Consider the following 22,500-nt stretch of genomic DNA (forward strand, 5'->3'; position numbering starts at 1 on the left):
TTGTGAGTGTCTGCGTGTGACTATGTGTGTGTATGTGGTCGATTATGTACAATTGTGTGCATCTGTGTGTATGTTTGTGTGCGTTTACGTGTCTGTCTGTATGTATGTGTGTGTGTGTTTATATGTGTCTATTTAAATGTTTATGTGTACCTGTATATATGTGTGTGTGTGTAATTGTGTATGTGTGTGTGACTGAAACTATTTTACACTCTAGCTTTCAGATTTGTTTTAGACATACCTTTGACATTTGAGAAAAATCAGCGAAGCCTCCTTTCCCTCCAAAAGCGTCGCCACTGAACGGGTCTGACGCAGCAAACGGATCTGTTTATGAAAGACAGAGAGTAAATGATTTTATGGAAACTTCTGGCAACCTGAGCGTAATAACCCGTGAACATTCAGAGCTTCTGTAATGCGTGTTTCCTGAAGAGCGCGGGTACAAACACAGCTGCTATTTTAAGAGAGCGGCCTGTATGTGGCCAGTGTTTCTCCTTTTCCATGACTTTCTGCTCCTGAAAAGCACACGTTTTGTTTTCCATCTGCAGCGTGACGTGTGTTTCTGATTAACTAATGACCATGTTATGAATGTTGTTCACTCTGTATGAAAGACTCCATTCCAGCAGAACAAGGTAAAATTAAAGTCAACTGGTTCTTATTCGGCTAAGAAATGTTATTTTGATATAATATCTAACAAAAAATACATATAAAATAAAAAACTTCAAGGTACATAAATGGCGTCAGGATAACAATTAAATTTTAACAGGTGGACCTCTTTTGAAAGTAAACATTTGCATTTTGTTTTTTAATTTTATAATTGTGTATATATAAAGATAATACCGGTGAAATTATTCAATTGTAGTTATATATATCTGTGTCTGTATCTATTAGGTACACCTTACTAGTACTGGGTTGTACCCCCTTTTGCCTTCAGAACTGCCTTAATCGTAGCATGGATTCAACAAGCTACTGGAAATATTCCTCAGAGATTTTGCTTCATATTGACATGATAGCATCACGCAGTTGCTGCAGATTTTTCGGCTGCACATCCATGATACAAATCTCCCATTCCACCACATCCCAAAGGTGCTCTACTGGATTGAGAGCTGGTGACTGTGGAGGCCATTTGAGTACAGTGAACTCATTGTCATGTTCAAGAAACCAGTCTGAGATGATTCACGCTTTATGACATGGTGAGTTATCCTGCTGGAAGTAGCCATCAGAAGATGAGTACGCTGTGGTCATAAAGGGATGGACATGGTCAGCAACAATACTCAGGTAGGCTGTGGCGTTGACACGATGCTCAGTTGGTACTAATGGGCCCAACGTGTGCCAAGAAAATATCCCCCACACCATTACACCACCACCAGCCTGAACTGTTGATACAAGGCAGGATGGATCCATGCTTTCATGTTGTTGATGCCAAATTCTGACCCGACCACCTGAATGTGGCAGCAGAAATGGAGACTCATCAGAGCAGGCAACGTTTCTCCAATCTTCTATTGTGCAGTTTTGGTGAGTTTGTGTGAATTGTAGCCTCAGTTTCCTGTTCTTAGCTGACAGGAGTGGCACCCGGTGTGCTCTTTTGCTGCTGTAGCTCATCTGCCTCAAGGCTGGATGTGTTGTGTGTTCAGAGATGCTCTTCTGCAGATCTCGGTTGTAGCGAGTGCTTATTTGAGTAACAGTTGCCTTTCTATCAGCTGGAACCGGTCTGGCCATTCTCCTCTGACCTCTGGCATCAACAAGGCATTTGCGCCCACAGAACTGCCGCTCATTGGATATTTTCTCTTTGTCAGACCATTCTCTGTAAACCCTAGAGATGGTTGTGCATGAAAATCCAAGGAGATCAGCAGTTTCTGAAATACTCAGACCAACCCGTCTGGCACCAACAACCATGCCACGTTTAAAGTCACTTAAATCCCCTTTTGTTCCGATTCTGATGCTCGGTTTGAACTGCAGCAGATTGTCTTGACCATGTCTACATGCCTAAATGCATTTAGTTACTGCCATGTGATTGGCTGATTAGAATTTTGCGTTAACAAGCAGTTGGACAGGTGTATCTAATGAAGTGGCTGGTGAGTGCACACAAACACACAGACACAGACACAGTCACAGACACAGTCACAGACACAGTCACAGACACAGACACAGTCACAGACACAGTCACAGACACAGTCACAGACACAGTCACAGACACAGTCACAGACACACACACACACACACACACACACACAGACACAGACACAGACACACAGACACACAGACACACACACACACACACACACACACACACACACACACACACACACACACACACACACACACACACACACACACACACACACACACACACATTTCTAGATTATCTTATTGTGAAACATGAATCAAATAAAGAATTAAAAAATGAATGATTCATAATTTAAAAAACTTTTATTTTAACATAAGTTTATTTTTATTTTATTAACATAAACAGATCAAATGTAACAGTTTTACTTTACCCTCGTTTTTTAATGCGATTCAATCCTGTGATTCAAAGCTGATTTCTTTGATAAGTCTGATTTTTAAAAGTATTATTGCGAAATATTATTACAATTTAAAATAACTCTTCTCTTTAACTTACAGGATAATTTATTTTTAATTCAACACAAAGAGATTTTTAAAACCGTTCAAAAACCTGTTTTAAAAATTGTTTTTGTAATCTATCTTCTACTGTTTTTAAACAATAAAATTTAAAAATGTGATTAAAGCTGATTTTTCTAAACTTATCTGATTTTAAAAAGTATTGCAACAATTTAAAATAATTCACATTCACATTTGTACACACACACACACACACACACACACACACACACACACACACACACACACACACACACACACACACACACACACACACACACACACACACACACACACACACACACACACACACACACACACACACACACACACACACACACAGTATATCAAACAGATAAAAAAAACGTAATTTTTGGTTTCCCTTTATTAAAAAGACGTAGTTTTTTGTAATATAATAAAACTTTTGATCATTTTACTGCATTCTCTTTATTCTTTTTTTAAATGTTACATTCAAAGAAATTCCAGAGTTCAAAAGGTTCGTACCCGGAATGAATTCCAAACCCAACCGACTGTTTACTCAAAACCGTGTGTGTGTGTGTTGTGAAGAACGAAAGCTATTGTGCCTCAGTGTGTTTGCAGTGAGAAAGCGGAGCCAGTAAAATGCGTGCGAGTTTCCTGAACACTTCTATAAGTGTGAGACCACTAACAGCTCCAAACACACTCTCTAGTGTTCCTGTAAAAAAAATAATAAAAAGAGAGCACCTCAGTCTGCGTGTTTCCCATAAATTAACCCCGTTTCCTCAGACGGGACGCGCAGAAAGAGCTTACCTGTTCGCTGTCAGAGAAAAACAGGAGTAAGAGAGAAAAAGGTGCTGTCATGCGGACCGTTACGTTACCTTTGGCCACAAAGCGCTGCTTGTTTGGACTGGACTATTTTAGGAAGGCCTGCAGCTAAACGTGTGCGTAAAAGAGCTAATAATAGAAACAGGCCACAGGAAATATTGAGGCAGCTGACCGCTAGTTTAAAAAAAAAAACATTAATATGAAACATGCTCTTTATTTGATCTTTCTGTGAAGCCTTTAGAGTAAATGTAAGAGAATTTACTGTCAAACTTAACAGTTGTTTAATTAAAAGTCTTAATTTTAGAAGCTTTTATTTAGATTTGATAAATATTTTGTTGGAATTTTTATATAATTTGATGTAATAACTATATAGATGTATAAAAGCTATGTAAATTGTCTGTAAATATAGTAAAGTATGTTACATCAAAGACTTTAGGGAAAATAAAAGAGAAGTTGTTGTCAAATTTAACAGTTGTTCAATTAAGTCTTAATTATAGAAGCTTTTATGTAGTTTTGATTCTATTTTTGATTACATTTTTTTATATTATTTATATAATAAATATAAAGTAGTATGGATTTATGTAATTTGTATGTAAACAAAGCAAATAATGTTATATCAAAGCCTTTACAGTAAATATATGAGACTTTTCTGTCAAAATTAACAGTTATTTAATTAATTATTCTTTGATTTGGAAGCTTTTATTTAGATTTGATAAATATTTGGTTGGAATTTTTATATAATTTGATATAATTTAAATAAATTTCATACTTCTATATATTTATTATAAGTAAATATATCAAAGACTTTAAAGTTAATAAAAAATACTGTCAAAATGTCTTTACATTTAAAATGTAAAATATTTAATCTTTAAATTTATTTTTGATAAAATGTTTGACGTCATGTGATTTAATAAATATATAGAAGTATGGAATTTATGTAAATTGTATATAAATATAACAATAAAGGTTATATTAATTGATATAGTTATATGTAAATACAGCAAAGCATGTTATATTTAAGATTTTAGTGTAAATATAAGATAATTTACTGTCAAAATGTTTTTAAATTTATGAGTTATCCAATTAAAAGTCTTTATTTGGAAGCTTTCATTTACATGTGATTCAATTTTTTTGGTTGGATTTTTTAAATAATTTGATAATAAATATATAAAGAAGTTATGCAAATTGTAAAAATCAAATATCCAATAGAATCAAATCTTAATAAAGCTTTCAAATAAAGACTTTTGATTAAATAAATGTTACATTTGAAGCAATTTTAAAAGTGAATTCTTTTACATTTACTCTAAACCCTTTGCTATATTATACTTTAATTCTATACTTTATTTCAGTTCATAAATGATGATGTATTAAAAAGAAATCATTGTATTTCCAACAATGTAAAAAATCTATTTGAGTTGGAACAACATGAAGGAATTAAGATAACTTATTAGTTTTTACAAATTTTACTTGAAACATTTCACTGATTGAACATAAAACTCAACAATTGTGATGTTTTAACTCATTTAAAATTAGTCATTTGAACAAACAGCAATACACATATATACAACGTAACCTGCTTTAATATGGTGTTACTGAAAGCTAACAGGTCTGCGCTGTTTTTGTCCTTTATTTATGGGTTTTAAAGCTCTATTGTTGTTCTACTCTGAAAACATGCCTTGCACCTTGTGGCTTCCTCTAACAGACAGACGAACTGATAAAACAACAAAACATAGAGATGTGGTGCATCTTCACTTACAGTGTTTTATCTCTAAATCTGATACAGTTTTGATGCTTTTGACTCGTGTAAAATATAAATTCTTTAATTTAATTTTAATATACTGTAAAAGGGTGATTGGAAATGATTAATGTTTTGCATTTTACTCTCTTTTTTTCCCTTAATAGATAGATGGATAGTTTCCAGATGCTTTGATGAACAAAAAAAAAACTTAATTTATTTCAATTGAGTGTTTTATGACTTTCTCAATTACTTTACCATCACTTTTTGGTTGCCAATTATACTGTGTAAATTTGCACACAAAAAAGTGTGCATGTATATTTTACAGTATTACTGGCCACTTTTATAGTACTACGGGCAAAATTTATAAGTGCACTGTAAAGTTAACAATATTACTGGCAACCAAAATTGCTAGTTAATACTTAGGTACACCTGTTCAACTGCTCGTTAACGCAAATTTCTATTCAGCCAATCACATGGCAGCAACTCAATGCATTTAGGCATGTAGACATGGTCAGGATGATCTGCTGCAGTTCAAACCGAGCATCAGAATGGGGAAGAAAGGGGATTTAAGTGACTTTGAACGTGGCATGGTTGTTGGTGCTAGACGGGCTGGTCTGAGTATTTCAGAAACTGCTGATCTACTGGGATTTTCATGCACAAATATCTCTAGGGTTTACAGAGAATGGTCTGAACAAAAGAAAATTTCCAGTGAGCGGCAGTTTTGTGGGCGCAAATTGATCGTTAAAGGAGAATGGCCAGACTGAGACCACACCGGGTGCCGCTCCTGTCAGCTAAGAACAGGAAACTGAGGCTACAATTCACAAAGGCTCACCAAAACTGGACAATAGAAGATTGGAGAAACGTTGCCTGCTCTGATGAGTCTCCATTTCTGCTGCCACATTCAGATGGTCGGGTCAGAATTTGCCGTCAACAACATGAAAGCATGAATCCATCCTGTCTTGTATCAACGGTTCAGGATGGTGGTGGTGGTGTAATGCTACGGGGGATATTTTCTTGGCACACTTTGGGCCCATTGGTACTAATTGAGCCTCATGTTAACGCCACAGCCTACCCGAGTATTGTTGCTGACCATGTCCATCCTATTATGACCACAGTGTACTCATCTTCTGATGGCTACTTCCAGCAGGATATCGCACCATGTCATAAAGCGTGAATCATCTCAGACTGGTTTCTTGAACATGACAATGAGTTCACTGTACTCAAATGGCCTCCACAGTCACCAGCTCTCAATCCAATAGAGCACCTTTGGGAAGTGGTGGAACGGGAGATTCGCATTATGCATGTGCAGCCGACAAATCTGCAGCAACTGCGTGATGCTGTCATGTCATTATTAAGGGTGTCACGATCCTCCAAATCCTCGATTCGATTACATTTTTTGATTCTAAAGGGACGATTCGATTCGATTTTCGATTATCAATAATTAATTAATTAATGACCAATTAATTATTTGTAGCCTACCGTTTAAACTACCATACCTGCATGGTCTTTGTTTTACCCATAAACAAATCATACAGTAAATGAGTAAAGGCAAGTTACACACATAATTACCACCTGTCAATCACTTTTTCTGCGGGACTCGTGAATAGGCAGTGATCTGTGTCGTTATAATGGCATCGGTAAAAAAGACGCACAGCCAGCCAACAGTATCTGAGGTGTTCAATAAAATGACTAAGTACAAGTGAGTGAAAGATCGAAGCAGTCCTCTGACTGCCTGGACCTGCTGTCTCGAGCGCATGGCTGTGTGTGCGTCTGTGTCTGTGTGGTCACGTGATGTTTCAGAGGTAGAGAGGAAGGAGGGCTGCTCAGAAATGCTACACGCCACTGTGGATGTCAAATCGTTGTCGTTCTAAAATGGCATTTAAAAACAAAGACAGTGTAAACAGGGCCTGAGTGTGTACTTTTCGCGAGCGGATTTGCAACGGGGGCGGGCGGAGGATCGCGATGCCGGTGTTGTCTATCGGACGAACCGTCATAATACGTACATAGCAGAGCTTGCAAAACTGTGTTTTTTTGTCAACAACGCGAACGTTGTCAACATAACTCACTGGAAATCCAAAATGCTTACACACCGGCAACTTCATTGAAAGAGGAGAGGGTTTAGGTTCTGTCGACGGGTCTCCTGCTTCTGCAGTTTAACAAGCACTTCAACAAGCCTGTTTTTTTCCCGCTTGGCAAGCCTAGCTGACGTGACATGGGGCGTGGCAGCATCGACGATTCTATTTTTTGATTCGATAATCGAAATTGAGCATAAATTTCGATCGATTTCGATTAAAAATCGAAATCATGACACCCCTAGTCAATATGGAGCAAAATCTCTGAGGAATATTTCCAGTACCTTGTTAAATATATGTCACAAAGGATTAAGGTAGTTCTGAAGGCAAAAGAGGGTCCAACCCGGTTCTAGTAAAGTGTACCTAATAAAGTGGCCGGTGAGTGTATTTTACAGTATTTGTTTTACAGTGTAGCCTTGCCTTGCCTAGCGGGTCATTTGCAAGCTATCCACTGATGCTGGTTAATAGATTAAATGTAAATGAATGAACATCATACCCGAGTCTTTGGGTTTTGGACTCATTGACGTCTGGCTGATTCGTCTGGTGAAAGGACTGGCCTGTAAGACACACAAAAGTGAGACACAAACCACATTGCATCATGGGAATTACAGAGCACAAACTAAAATGTGGTAAAGTACATTATGACATGTTTCTCACCACAAAATATTCTCACAGGCTGCAACGTGCAAAATTATCAGGGATAAGACTTTACTTTAAGAAGCTTTAAGGTTTCAAAAACTGAATAGACAGGTTTCAACTTTGTTAATTAAACTAATTATAATTCACTTTACAATTAGGTTCCATTGGTTAATGCATTTATTAAAATCAGTTTTAGTTCAGTTTAGATTGCTTTATTTTTCAGTAAACACAAAACTCAACAAGAAAAAAAAAACTAATATGTATGAAGAACACCAAAGGCGGAGTGTGTGTAAGGCTGGGAAGGTTTAGCCTACCCCTGGCCAGAGACCACGGAGATAGCAGCAAAGAAAAAAAACTGCATTGAAAACATGTAATGGGTGTAAGGCAGAATATGAATGTAATTTAATGTTGGTTTTTAACAGAACACTTTAGTTATTGTAAGTCGGTCAATCAAATTTAAAGTCCCCCTCCTTACAGAAATGGAACTGTCCAACCCCACACTTTGCACTGATGAGCGCTGTTTTTGACAGAAGTTTGCACCAGCTCTGAAAACGAAACCAAAAGTGCTGGCCAGCGAACTATTCTGATTTGCTGGTTAATGACATACGTCGTAAAATGACAAATGAGTATAATGGGAGAGGTATAATAATATATCATTCTGGTTTAACTTGTTTTCAGCATTAAATGAAATCTTATTTTCAGTGTTGGGGGAAGTAAAAGACCAACAATTACAATCTAGTCACTTTAAAAGTAGCTAAATGTGTTACTTAGCTACTTTTTAAGGAAAGTTATGTGAAAGTATGCATTTATTTATTTATTTATTTATTCATTCATTCATTTATTTATATGCATTTTTTTAAGAGTAGCTTTAGACTTATTTAGAACACTGGTTAATTGCCGTTCTTAAGCATAAACTTTATTTTTTATACCATTAATCTATAATATAATATAATATAATATAATATAATATAATATAATATAATATAATATAATATAATATAATATGATTTAATTTAATATAAAGTAATATAAGATAATAAAATATAATAGAATATAATAATATAATTATTATAATATAATATCAAATAATATAATATAATATAATATAATATAATATAAAATAAAATAATATAAAATAATATAATATAATATAATATAATATAATATAATATAATATAATATAATATAATTATAAAAAAATAATAATAATAAAATAAAATATAAACTTTCGCAGTGATGGCTTGCAGCTGGAAGGGCATCTGCTGGGTAAAACATGCTGGATAAGTTGGCGCTTCATTGCGCTGTGGCAACCCCGAAATGATAAAGGGACTAAGCCAAAATTAAAATGAGTGAATGAATGAATTTAATATATGCAATGCATTATATTTATTATGTAGATTATTATATAGTGGGTTAGTGTAATAAAATAATTTAATGTGTTGGTTGCAAATATTTTTAAATGCATTAAAGGGCATCGCTTATCGTAGCCTTACCCTGGAGTTTTTCACCCTCCGCCTATGAAGAACACCTTAGGACTTTAGAAAACATTATAAAAACCTAATATAAATAGGTTTTGTGATTCAGAAATATAAAAATATAGATATATAAAATGCAAAATAATAAATACCTAAATATATTATTGCATAACATGAACAAAATAAATACAAGATTAAAGCATTTATTCATCTTTGTTAACATTAGTTAATTAAAATGAAGTTGTTCATGTTAACTCAAAGAGCATTAACTAATGTTAACTACACTTTAATAATGCATTAATAAATGTTGCAATGAATATTAAATGCTGTACAAGTATTGTTCATTATTAGTTATTCTTAGTAAATACATTGATTAATTGAAGTGTATTATAAAGCACTTTTCTAACAGCATGTATTTAATTTAATGTAATTACAATACATTCAGCTAAATAGACTTAAGCATTCATTTAGTTGTTCAAGCGTAAATCGAGATGAAAGACCGTCGTAACCACTAGCGCCGTCAGCAACAACAGGCTAGTGCAGAAATTCCATTCAAAATACTGAGGTAAAATAAACTGGCATATTTTAAAGACATGGCAGGAGGAGATGGAATTTAATGCAGTGCTACTTAAGTGATCTCAGAGCCACTTCATATTGTATATCTAAAAGGCAGTTGAGATTGCTGATTTTTTAAAGAAATCAGATCTTAAACGTGACAGATTTGTAATGGAAAGACAGGTTACCTGAAGACATATAGCCTATTAACTCAAATTAAATCAAATGCAGAACTTTTATAGTATCCCGATAAGGGCTGCTCGATTATGGGAAAAATCATAATCACGATTATTTTGGTCATAATTGTAATCATGATTATTCAAAACGATTATCAGTTGAAGTCAAAATTATTCGCCCTTCTGTGAATTTATTTTTATATACACAAATATTTCCCAAATTAGGTTTAACAGAGCAATTTTTTTTCAGTATTTCCTATAATATATATTCCTCTGGAGAAAGGCTTATATGTTTTATTTCAGCTAGGAAAAAAGCAGGTTTAAATATTTTGAAACATTTGAATGGCTCAATATTATTAGCCCCCTTAAGCAATATATATGTTTGATTGTCTGCAGAAGAAACTACTGTTACATAATGACTTGCCTATTTACTTTAATTAAGCCTTTGAATGTCACTTTAAGCTGAATACTAGTGTCTTAAAAAATATCTAGTAAAATATTATGTGCTGTCATCATAGCAAAGATGAAAGAAATCAGTTATTAGAAATGAGTTATTATTAGCTATACTACTGAAAGCAGCAGCAGATAGTTCACCTCAGATTCTGAAACTAATATATAAAATGTTTGAAATTAAACTTTATAACTGTGATTCAGTGCAAGCCAACACATATCAGTGATTCAGCATCTATATTTAATAATGTTAAAGAGGTTTAATATGTACTAATTAGATTAGAAACCTTACCATTTCGCTGGAGTGCAGCAAGTGCACTATTCTGTGCGTCTGAATGGCTGTATTTACTTTTCTGTCGTGTTTCGTCTGGTGCAAACAGCCAAATTGCTCATCACTGCAAATCTCCTCACGTAGCAAATTGTTAGCACAAGTTACAAAGTAACCTGCTCACCTAATGTGTACGTTCATAATATTTCAGGGCTTCGCACCCGCGTATATTAACGGCCACCGCAGTATATCTGGTGACACTTTCTTTTTTTATTCTTATTATCATCCTTTTTTGCTGTATCCGCCCTATTTAACCAAACATCCACGTCCGGCGATCGATTAACAAGAGGAAAACCGTATCATCTGTATCATTCTGTATGTGCGAGAACTGTCAACACTTCCGCAGACAGTCTCATGTTCTCTGCAGACCCACAGAGATGCACCTTTTTGGCCTTTAAAATATTGTCTGGCCGGGTTTTAAAATCTTCTAAGATTTCAGGAATCCGACTTTTGCTTTCGCTTACTGAAGCTGTCGCTTTCTTTTTGCTTAGGCCTAATATAGCTTGGCTTCGCAGCTGGCCGCGAGAGCAAATAAAACAATACATTCTTTAATCTAAACGACTCATTAAAACTTTACTACACTCAGAGAGAATGAAATTAAATCTAAACTGGCTGCAAAATATATGTAAACTATTAGAAATGGTTAATCAATGCATTTGCCTTATTTAAATAATTTACGCATTTTAATCTCGTAATTATTATAATTTTTATAATTTTTATTAAAACTATTATGTTTAAACTGTGCTTTAAGCATCTTCACTGTAAGAAAAAACTTTAACTACAAAAGTCCTTCAGTCAAGAGCAGTGAGTGGATTTTGTCCTTTTGTTGTTTGATTAATAATAAAAACAGCAGCAGGAATATCGCACGCTGTCACTTTAAGAATAGTGCGGCTCTGATATGGTTTCCCTTTCTCGTGTCTTTTGATTCCCAACTTGTTTGTTAATTACACAAATGAGGATTAATATGAATAATCACTAAACACCGTGCATGTATTTGACCATTAAAGCTCTCGCATTAAGATGGCGTTAAATGTGCGTGTGCTCTGCTGTCCGAGGCTAAGCGCGGACCGCGCGCACACAGACACACACAATACCTGTCCGAGGCTGAGCGCAGCGCGCGCACACACACAACAGCACGTGCTCTTTCGCGCTTTTAAAAATATGAATGATGCAAAAGTTACATTGCAGCACATCTTTCAGTCACTTTCACGTGGAACTGGAAAGGAAGCGGTACATGATAGAACAATCGTTTATCTTGATTAATGATTTTCATAATCGTTAGAAGCCGTAATCGAAATCGAAACTGGATTTTCGATTAATTGCACAGCCCTAATCCCGATACTCAAATACCTCTTACTCAGACTGATGCAACTGATTTAAAAACAATTATTAGCCATAGTAGAGTAAAAAAATGATTAATTGGTTGATTAACTACTAAAATGTTTTACCTGGTGGAACACAATTGATATGGGCTGAATTTAAACAAAGAAATGAAATGTAGTTCAACCTAATTTTAAATTCAGGCCACATCAATTGTTTGCAACCACTTACTTTAAAAAAAGTAAAGGTAAATACAATGAATGTTTTTTTTCAGCGCTGCATACCTGATAATACTCATGTTCTTTCTGGTCAATGACAGCACCAATATTTGCAGTATTTTTTTTATTTTTATTCACCTTGAGTTGACTTGATGAACTTTCTCCGAAGGGATCAGAATTAGCAAAGGGGTCTTTAAATGGGTCGTTCTGCTTGAAGGGATCTCCTCCAAAAGGATCAGCTGGAAAACAATATTCGATCCACAAAATGTTAAAACACCCACAGCAGCTCAGCAAAAACATCGAGACCAGTAGTCTCAACAAGGCAAGTCGTGCTTGAAGACTTATCATTGCATTTAAAAGCAAGTTCAACCTGGAATCAAATAACCCTACAGCAAATTAGGCTAGGAATTTAAGATATTGAGTAAGAAGTTTGTTTAAATCCATAATTCATTTGTATAGATTTTTTTTATAAATTCATTTTAGTCCATTAAGAGGTAAACAAACAAAATAACTAATTATTTTAAATAATTAACAAATACAAAATAAACAAATACAATAACAATAGCTAATAAAGATGCAGCATGTTTGTTTGACACCCAGCGCAAGTGCAGGTTGCCAGATTGAGGTCCAACAGGAGCGATCCTGACTATCGAGCCTAAAGGCTGATTTAAGTCGTGGTCTAACTAAAAGCAATGGCACATGATACATGAAAAGGTTTTTGTCCTAACCAACACCTGAAATTAATATTTTAGAAACAGCTTCTATATCTTGCGGCTGAACAACAGAAAATAAATCACACCTCATGTGCTTTATTCAGTGTTAAATGCTAATAATGTAAGTTTTAATGCCATACTACTGAAAGCAGCAGCAGATAGTTCACCTCAGATTCTGAAACTAATATATAAAATGTTTGAAATTAAACTTTATAACTGTGATTCAGTGCAAGCCAACACATATCAGTGATTCAGCATCTATATTTAATAATGTTAAAGAGGTTTAATATGTACTAATTAGATTAGAAACCTAACCATTTCGCTGGAGTGCAGTGAGTGCACTATTCTGTGCGTCTGAATGGCTGTATTTACTTTTCTGTCGTGTTTCATCTGGTGCAAACAGCCAAATTGCTCATCACTGCAAATCTCCTCACGTAGCAAATTGTTAGCACAAGTTACAAAGTAACCTGCTCACCTAATGTGTACGTTCATAATATTTCAGGGCTTCGCACCCGCGTATATTAACGGCCACCGCAGTATATCTGGTGACACTTTCTTTTTTTATTCTTATTATCATCCTTTTTTGCTGTATCCGCCCTATTTAACCAAACATCCACGTCCGGCGATCGATTAACAAGAGGAAAACCTCTCATTTATCCGTATCATTCTGTGTGTGCGAGAACTGTCAACACTTCCGCAGACAGTCTCATGTTCTCTGCAGACCCACAGAGATGCACCTTTTTGGCCTTTAAAATATTGTCTGGCCGGGTTTTAAAATCTACAAAGATTTCAGGAATCCGACTTTTGCTTTCGCTTTCTGAAGCGGTTGCTTTCTTTTTGCTTAGGCCTAATATAGCTTGGCTTCGCAGCTGGCCGCGAGAGCAAATAAAATAATTCATTCTTTAATCTAAACGACTCATTAAAACTTTAATACACTCAGAGAGAATGAAATTAAATCTAAACTGGCTGCAAAATATTTGTACACTATTAGAAATGGTTAATCAATGCATTTGCCTTTTTAAAATAATTTACACATTTTAATCTCGTAATTATTATAATTTTTTGAGATATTGTCTGTTTTTAGTCCTTTTTCTGTCATTTATTTCTCATTTGCTGATTATTTTATTAATTTGATGATGTTAATATATTACATAGGCTATTTTATATACATATCTAAAATGCTGTGGCATTCAAGTTTGCTTTAATCTTGACAGAAAGAAGAAAGAGACGCAGATTTGACCGGACAGTGGGTACACATGGATCCTGAATGGTTTACCAGTAAGAGAAAAAGTGGATTGCATTGTTATAACAAATAAAATGATTATTTAAAGTTAAATTATGTTTTGTTTGTCACATATAGGTAACTATTTATGTGATGTGGGTAAATGGTACTTCAATCTGGCTACCACCGCAAGTATATTTCAAACATGTGGGAAGCACTGTATTTATATTATTTGCTAATTAGTATTTATATTATTAATATTATATATTATATATATTTATATTAATATTATATATTATTACTGTATTTATATTATTTGCTAATTAGTATTTATATTATTAATATTATATATTATATATATTTATATTAATATTATATATTATTACTGTATTTATATTTTTTGCTCATTAATATTTATATTATTAACATTATATATATTTATATTAATATTATATATTATTACTGTATGTATATTATTTGCTCATTAATATTTATATTATTAATATTATATATTATATATATTTATATTAATATTATATATTATTACTGTATGTATATTATTTGCTCATTAATATTTATATTATTAATATTATATATATTTATATTAATATTATATATTATTACTGTATTTATATTATTTGTTCATTAATATTTATATTATTAATATTATATATTATATATATATTTATATTAATATTATATATTATTACTGTATTTATATTATTTGCTCATTAATATTTATATTATTAATATTATATATATTTATATTTTATATTATTACTGTATTTATATTATTTGCTAATTAATATTTATATTATTAATATTATATATTATATATATTTATTCATATATTATTACTGTATTTATATTATTTGCTAATTAATAACCACCTTATGTGGAACTCTGAATCTGCGCCCCATTTCGGAGTCTGCTTTAGAAGTCAAAAACGTACATACAGCACCTTTAAATTAATAATTTAATAAATAAGAAATATAGAGCAGGACTTAATTCTGAAACTTAAAAAAAAAAAACATTTCAGAAAAGACATAAAATACAACACAGATGTCCCAAATCTCTTACAGTTGCTTAATCAATTACTCATTTTTGAGACAGTTTAATAAAATTTACATTAATCAAAATTTCTAATTGATTTTTAATATCTTAATGAAAATAAATGTTACATTTTGTGCCTTTAAACTCTATAAAGCCCTCGATTCCAATAGACCAGGGGTGCTCAACCCTGTTCCTGGGGATCTACCTTCTTGCAGATTTCAGTTGCAACCCTTATCAAACACACCTGTTTGTAATTATCAAGTGCTGTTCAGGTCCTAATTAATTGGTTTAGGTGTGTTTGATCAGGGTTGAAGCTGAACTCTGTAGGAAGGTAGATCTCCAGGAACAGGGTTGAGCACCCCTGCAATAGACCAAACTGTATATGCTTGATGTGTCTAATCACACAGTTTCTCTTTGAGAAACGCCGTCTTTAGGTAAGTCCAAAAAACCACACCTTTACTGAAGAGGTCGCTTTTGAAGGGGTCTTCGCTCTGGAAAGGGTCTGAACCGAGTGCTTTAGAGCCACCACTGTTAAACATGGCCATCCTGGATTTAACCAATGAATCCTCCTGAAACACACACAGCATTCATGGTCATGTTTGCTCTGCTCCTCCACTGTGGCTAAATATTATCATTGTAATGAGTATGAAGAGGGCATCGTTCAGCGTGCTCATTTCCTGAGGAAAAACTGGGCCAGTGTGAGCAGTTATTACAGTCACAATAACAAACGGTAGACTTGTGTGCATGCAGGGGCGCCGCTAGAGGGAGAAAAGTTAGGACTACTCTTAGGGCCCTTGCCATTTTGGGGGGCCCAAAGATACTATTAGGGGCCTAATTTTTGTGAATTTTTCCACAGTATTTCCCATAATATTTTTTCTTCTGGTGAAAGTCTTATTTGTTTGATTTGGGCTAGAATAAAAGCAGATTTTAAGTTTTTTTAAAGTAATTTTAAGGTCAGTATTACTAGCCCCCTTAAGCAATTTATTTTCCATTGTCTACAGAACAAACTGCTGTAATGTGTTTTTATCCAGATGTAAATTAAGTTATTCAGAAAACTGGAATATTAAATGAAAAATTTCCATCAAATGAGTCAAAGACTTGCGCCTCAGAAGACGATGCTGACACACAATGAGTGCTAGGTAGTTATTGAAGGCTTGAGACGCAGAGCACAGACGCTTTTGACCAGGGGTGCCCAAACCTTTTCTTACGAAGGGCCAAAAAACAAACTTTACTGAGGGCTGTGGGCCGAAGGTACAAAACAGTTTCCATGAGTGATTTCATAATATCTAAAAATAACTAGAAAATATTGTTTTAAACTATATTAATGAATGCGGTAGATAAAAAAATACTAATTATGAATTTGTTACAGCAAAAACATAAACAATCCCATTAATACAATGGAGTTCAATGCTGAATACACTAAAGCCTGGTTTATACTTCTGCATCCAGAGATCGGCGTGACCCACGGCGCATGCAACACTTGTTGCCGTGCATTTATACTTCTGCTTCTGATGCTCTGCAATAACACTTCCGAAACGCTAGTTGGCAGTGAGGTGTTTGTTCCTCTGTGTCGAGTTTCTTTGCTGGTGTTTTGTTTTTTTCTGAACGCTTCCTTAATGTACAAGTGGCTTAACCTCGCTCATTTTGAGGCAGGAATCGGCGGACGCTCAACACCTTTAAATATAAGGTAAACACAAAACAACAGTCTCCATGCGGAGTTCCTTCATGGGACTCCACACTTGTAAGCTCCATGGGGCTCACCTCCGCCCACACTCGTCAGTGATACCAAGCCGACCAATCATAGAGCTTACTCTACGTGGCGTTCGACGTGTAGTTACAATTTTTTAAAAGGTGCACGTCAGCGACGGCGACAGCTATTTTATACTGAGAGAATTTTGCTGTGTATGCGCATATGTTTGTTATGTGCATTTTCAAAACGTATGCACATCTTGGCATTTCCATCAACCATTTTGTTTTGCGGATATCCAAAATAAACATAAAAATAGGTGGATGGAAACATAGGGACTTTCCAGATTACACTAAGGCCGTACTCACACTAGGTACAGTTGCCTCGAACCGGGCCAAAGCACGCTTGTCCCCCCCTCCCGTCTCCCCCGACGGCCCGCGCTCACACCATATCGGGCCTCGGCACGCTTACGTCATCGCTGCTGCGCTGTTCAGAAGCGCTCTCTATGGCAAGCCTTTTTAGCATTTAAATCTTTGTTCTGACTCCATAAATATATTTAGAGATATCTCTAATTATATTTTGACTAGTCATAATTATAATTCCACTAATCAGAATGACAATTAGAGATATCTGCAATTACAATTGTACTAGTACGAAATCAGATTGGAGATATCTGCAAATATATTATGACTAGTCATATTCCTCCATTGACTTCCATTGGAAAATATTTGCACATATCTCTAAATTAGTTTTGACTAGTCACAATTGTAATTAGAGATATCTCTAACTGAGTTTTTACTGGTCATAATACATTTAGAGATATCTTTAATTCGTCATATTTAGAGATATTTATAAATATATTTGAAGATATCTCTAATTAATTTATTAATAGTCGAATTGCAGTTGTAGATATCTTGAATTGGATTTTTGACGAGTCAAAACTCAGTCAGAGATATCTCTAATTACAATTGTGACTAGTCAAAACTTATTTAGAGATATCTGCAAATATTTTTCAATGGAAGTCAATGGAGGAATATGACTAGTCAGTCATAATATATTTGCAGATATTTCCAATCTGACTAGTCGAATTATAATTATGACTAGTCAAAATATAATTAGAGATATCTCTAAATATATTTATGGATAGTCAGAACAAAGTTTAAATGTTAAAACGGCTTGCCATACGCTCTCACCCAGTAGCACAGTAGAGATTTCTCTAGTTATATCCTTTCAGTCGTTTGTTATGCAGTGACATGCCGTCAAATATTTCGCCAAACAGTCCTTTGGGATGCGGGGACACGCAGTCAGATATTTTACCGGACAGATCCGCCACTTTTGGCGCTCATAAACAATCATAAAGCTCTCGTGCTGCAGGAATGAGGAGGTCTGCTGAAGCCGCGCAGCTGTCGTGCTGTGAGGGGTTTGCGTCTTTAATAAACTACGGCAGATCACTTTGCGTTCAGTGATTTGCGATCACTGAACAGTAAGAATGATTAATAAATCCATATGAAACAGCCCCTTAAAAGTCACGTCACGCTTTCAGTTTCGGGCTTTTGTGCGTTTTGCACTCACACACAAGCGTACCGCGCCAAAGCCCAAGTGAACCGCGCTCAGGCACACCTCTTCCAACCGGGCCAGGGCCGGCCAAGTGAACCGTGCTTGAGCCCGATTCAGCGCACTCACACTTCTCAAACGGTCCGGGAAACAGGCCTGGGCACGGTATGGATGGCATAGTGTGAGTAGGCCCTAACTTGTCTAATAAACCAAATTTAGGGTTTAAATGTCACTTTAAGCTGAATACTAGTGTCTTGAAAAGTACACAATCAAATATTATGTGCTGTCATCATGGCCAAGATAAAAGAAATCAGTTAGAATTGAGTTATTAAAACTATTATGTTTAGAAGAGTGTTGAAAAAAATATCCATTAAACAGAAATTCGGGAAAAAAGTATTCAGGAGGAAAATAATTCTGACTTCAACTCTGTGTGTGTGTGTGTGTGTGTGTGTGTGTGTGTGTGTGTGTGCGTGCGTGTGTGTGTGTGTGCGTGCGTGTGTGTGTGTGTGTGTGTGTGTGTGTGTGTGTGTGTGTGTGTGTGTGTATGTGTATGTGTGTGTGTGTGTGTGTGTGTTTTCCCGGTAACCTTTCAAAGAGTTTAAACGTGAACAAACATTTGTGGAAAAGAGCAAACACTCAAGCCGTATTTCCTTCATAATATAGGGATTACTGCTGGTTTACTATAACTCAACTTTTCACTGGAGCTGTGTTAGTGTAAAGGTGATTTCTACAATGATCAGGATTTAGCCTTTGTTTTAACTGAGGCACTTAGTAAATGAGTTTGTTTGTTTTTGGACTTAATTAGTAAAAACAGGACACGTTTACAGTAAATAAAGTGATAACGAGCATTTCCAGTCCTCATGACTGAATTTTCCAGCTAATCCCTATAATCCTTTTTCTTCGTTGCTGCATGGAGGGTGTCATAGTGACCAGCGCCTTGCGGTAGGCTGCTTAGAACTTCTGTTAAGAATTGTCATCAACCAGAGCAGCGTTTCTCAACTGGGTGTCAATACTGTTTTCAAACACCCTCCACACACACCAAACAGCAGCATGGGAGAGGTGCGTTTGTGACAGAGTTCAGCATATAGGGGTTCTCAACTATCTGCCACATTCTGTCTTTATTTTATGCACTGTGCTTGTCATAAAGTTATGTGTGGCTCAAGTGATGACATTTTGCCTTTCGCTTGTACAAATGTGAAAAACTGAAAAAAAAAAAAATGTAATAATAAAGCCCAGTAAAAAAATTTTAAATGACGAACAAAATTTTCAGAGGCAGTGTGTCAATACGATTCACACAACGAGAGGACAAATTGTTTTTTTAATGTGAAAAATTATGGATGGAATTTTTGGATTCAGTGTGTAATAAACTTTTAGGGTTCTTACACCTTTTCCAACTTCAAAATCCAGCACTTTTCAAGCACTTTCAAGGGACATTTGTTTGCTTTTCTAGCACCTGGTTAATTATGTTTATATATGTTGTATGTACATTTAAATCCATTGTGCTATTTCAGCTTACATTGTTGAATACTTTAGAGCATAGATTTATTGGGATAGTTCACCCAAAAATAATTAAAAAATAAATAAAAATAGTGGAGTTATTGGATGATATATGTATTGGAAGTATGTTTTTTAAAATTAGTTTTTTTTCTACCTAAAGTTGATATCTCAAGAAATGAGCTCACAGTCAGATTCTGTTTGGGTGTAGTACCAAACTTCCGTAACCAGTCGTTCATGATATTTCATGTGCCTTGTTATTTTTATTTTTTTTTACAGTCAGTGGATTGGCGTTTCAGGTGCAAAGATGCATTCTGGATGAATGTGTCCTAAATACATATGAAGCTAATAGTGCCAAAACAATCTAAATTTGAATTGTGTTAGTTTGAATTCTTAAAAAACTTAAGAAATCACTTTCCCAAACGCTCGCATTCAATCTGCCCAGTTGGTGGAATGAACTCCCTAACTGCATCAGAACGGCAGAGTCACTCGCTGTCTTCAGGAAACGACTAAAAACTAAACTATTTATTCTGGATATACCACTAACTGTGCTCAAAAAAAAATAAAATTACTAATACTTTCCTTAGACTGTACAGACCTGAAACTTGCCTATAGCACTTATTCATTGTTGCTCTTATAGTTGTGTAAATTGCTTCTTTTTCCTAATTTTTTTCCTCATGACTAAATGTAAATGTAAACACTGCATATTCCATTATTTCGATGATGATATTTTTCAAGAATTTTTGTTTTCATGTGTATTGCTCTTAGGATGTACCTATATGTACCAGCTCTTCAGTCTTTTAAAAACATAAGTACTTTCTAAGATAAATAAAACACTCGCTTTACACTGGTGGAGATAGAGGTTTTAGGGAAGTCTGTCAAGTGACCTACATGGCGCACACGTAGGATTAACAGCACATGATGAAGACAGACATTATCGATTCCTCACCCTGGCTTCAGTGCTGCTGCTAATGCTGCTGCTGCTGCTGCTGTTGTTCTCCTCCTCAGCAATGATCTGCTCCAGGTCCGTCAGACTCATGTTTTCAGTCAGAGCCTTACTGTAGCGCTCGATGCTCTTATTGAGCTCCCGCTGGCTCTCCTGGATCAGACTCAGCTCACTTCGGGTCTGAAGAACAATACACAACACAAAGATGCTTTTACGGCAGGGACATCCAGGAAAATTAAACGTGACGTGATGAAGCCCATGTAGGTTGAAACGTTGGCCAATTAAATTTGGTTTTTTAAAGCTAAAGTTGCTGCGTTTTTTGACTTGATTTCTATTAAGATTTTGTCATTGGCATTTTGACATTGCAAGGTATGTTATTCCGAGATTACAAGCGCTAAATAACATAAAACATAAAATAAAAAACTTTAAAAATCAACGTTCAGTTTTACTCTCCCTTATTTTGTCATTCAAAACATCACAGCAGATGCAAGGCAGAACAAAATTACATTACATCGACACTTAGCACGCTTATTTATAAGAATAAAAGAAGTAAAAAGTGAAGAAATATGGAAGCTGTTTAATTACTACATTAACAACAATAATATTGGTCATTTATTACAAGAGGTGTAACTAAGCATTGTGTTTTTATTTGTGTGTGTGTGTGTGTGTGTGTGTGTGTGTGTGTGTGTGTGTGTGTGTGTGTGTGTGTGTGTGTGTGTGTGTGTGTGTGTGTGTGCGATTTGTTTAGTTTTGTTGGATAATGTAACTTCTATGTGTAAAGTACAGAAATATATACTTAGTTTTTGGGTACCTAGCAATATTTGTTTTGCACTTAAATTGTCTCTTGTGAGAGAATTCTGTGCATTTATATAGGGGAGAAGAGAGTGATGTTCTTTGGTTGGGGTGGGAAATAATTGCGACGAAATGGCATCGTGTTTTTCTGTTACCTGTCTTGCATAATCAAAAACAATAAACACGTTGTTCAAAAAAAAGAAATGAGCATAGAAAAGCTTTTCTGGACTATTTTATTTATTTAGTCATATTTAGAGTTCAATAATGTGCTTTATGAATGTCTACACCAAACCCTAACCTCACAGTAACCCGTTCTGTTTTATTAACATCTACACCGAAGCCCAACCTCACAGTAACCCGTTCTGTTTTATTAACATCTACACCGAAGCCCAACCTCACAGTAACCCGTTCTGTTTTATTAACATCTACACCGAAGCCCAACCTCACAGTAACCCGTTCTGTTTTATTAACATCTACACCGAAGCCCAACCTCACAGTAACCCGTTCTGTTTTATTAACATCTACTAGGGATGTAAGAATATTGTAAATACCGTCATACTGCAATAGTAATTTTTTTCAATATTACCGTAGGCGCATGACTCAATAAAACTATATTTCTGAGAAAAGTTTGCTTAGGCAAATGAAGCGAAC

At 35.0% G+C, this 22,500-nt stretch overlaps 1 protein-coding gene across 7 annotated transcripts in view; it reads right to left on the reverse strand.

Moving 5' to 3' along the window:
- eps15l1b (epidermal growth factor receptor pathway substrate 15-like 1b) overlaps window positions 1-22,500 on the reverse strand; it is a 103,039-nt gene that overhangs the window by 49,873 nt on the left and 30,666 nt on the right. For 5 of the 7 annotated variants that reach the window (XM_073931777.1, XM_073931773.1, XM_073931765.1 and 2 more), the window contains 5 exons: window positions 21,061-21,237; window positions 15,831-15,945; window positions 12,527-12,627; window positions 7,724-7,784; window positions 239-321 (listed from right to left, as the gene is read on the reverse strand). In XM_073931777.1, the coding sequence (XP_073787878.1) occupies window positions 239-321; window positions 7,724-7,784; window positions 12,527-12,627; window positions 15,831-15,945; window positions 21,061-21,237 (537 nt within the window). Of the gene's footprint in view, window positions 1-238; window positions 322-811; window positions 964-7,511; window positions 7,785-12,526; window positions 12,628-15,291; window positions 15,523-15,735; window positions 15,946-21,060; window positions 21,238-22,500 lie in introns of those variants that run through there. The other 2 variants (XM_073931780.1, XM_073931781.1) reach the window with 2 other exon arrangements.

The sequence above is a fragment of the Danio rerio genome, chromosome 2 (assembly GCF_049306965.1).
Source record: "Danio rerio strain Tuebingen ecotype United States chromosome 2, GRCz12tu, whole genome shotgun sequence".
NCBI lineage: Eukaryota > Metazoa > Chordata > Actinopteri > Cypriniformes > Danionidae > Danio > Danio rerio.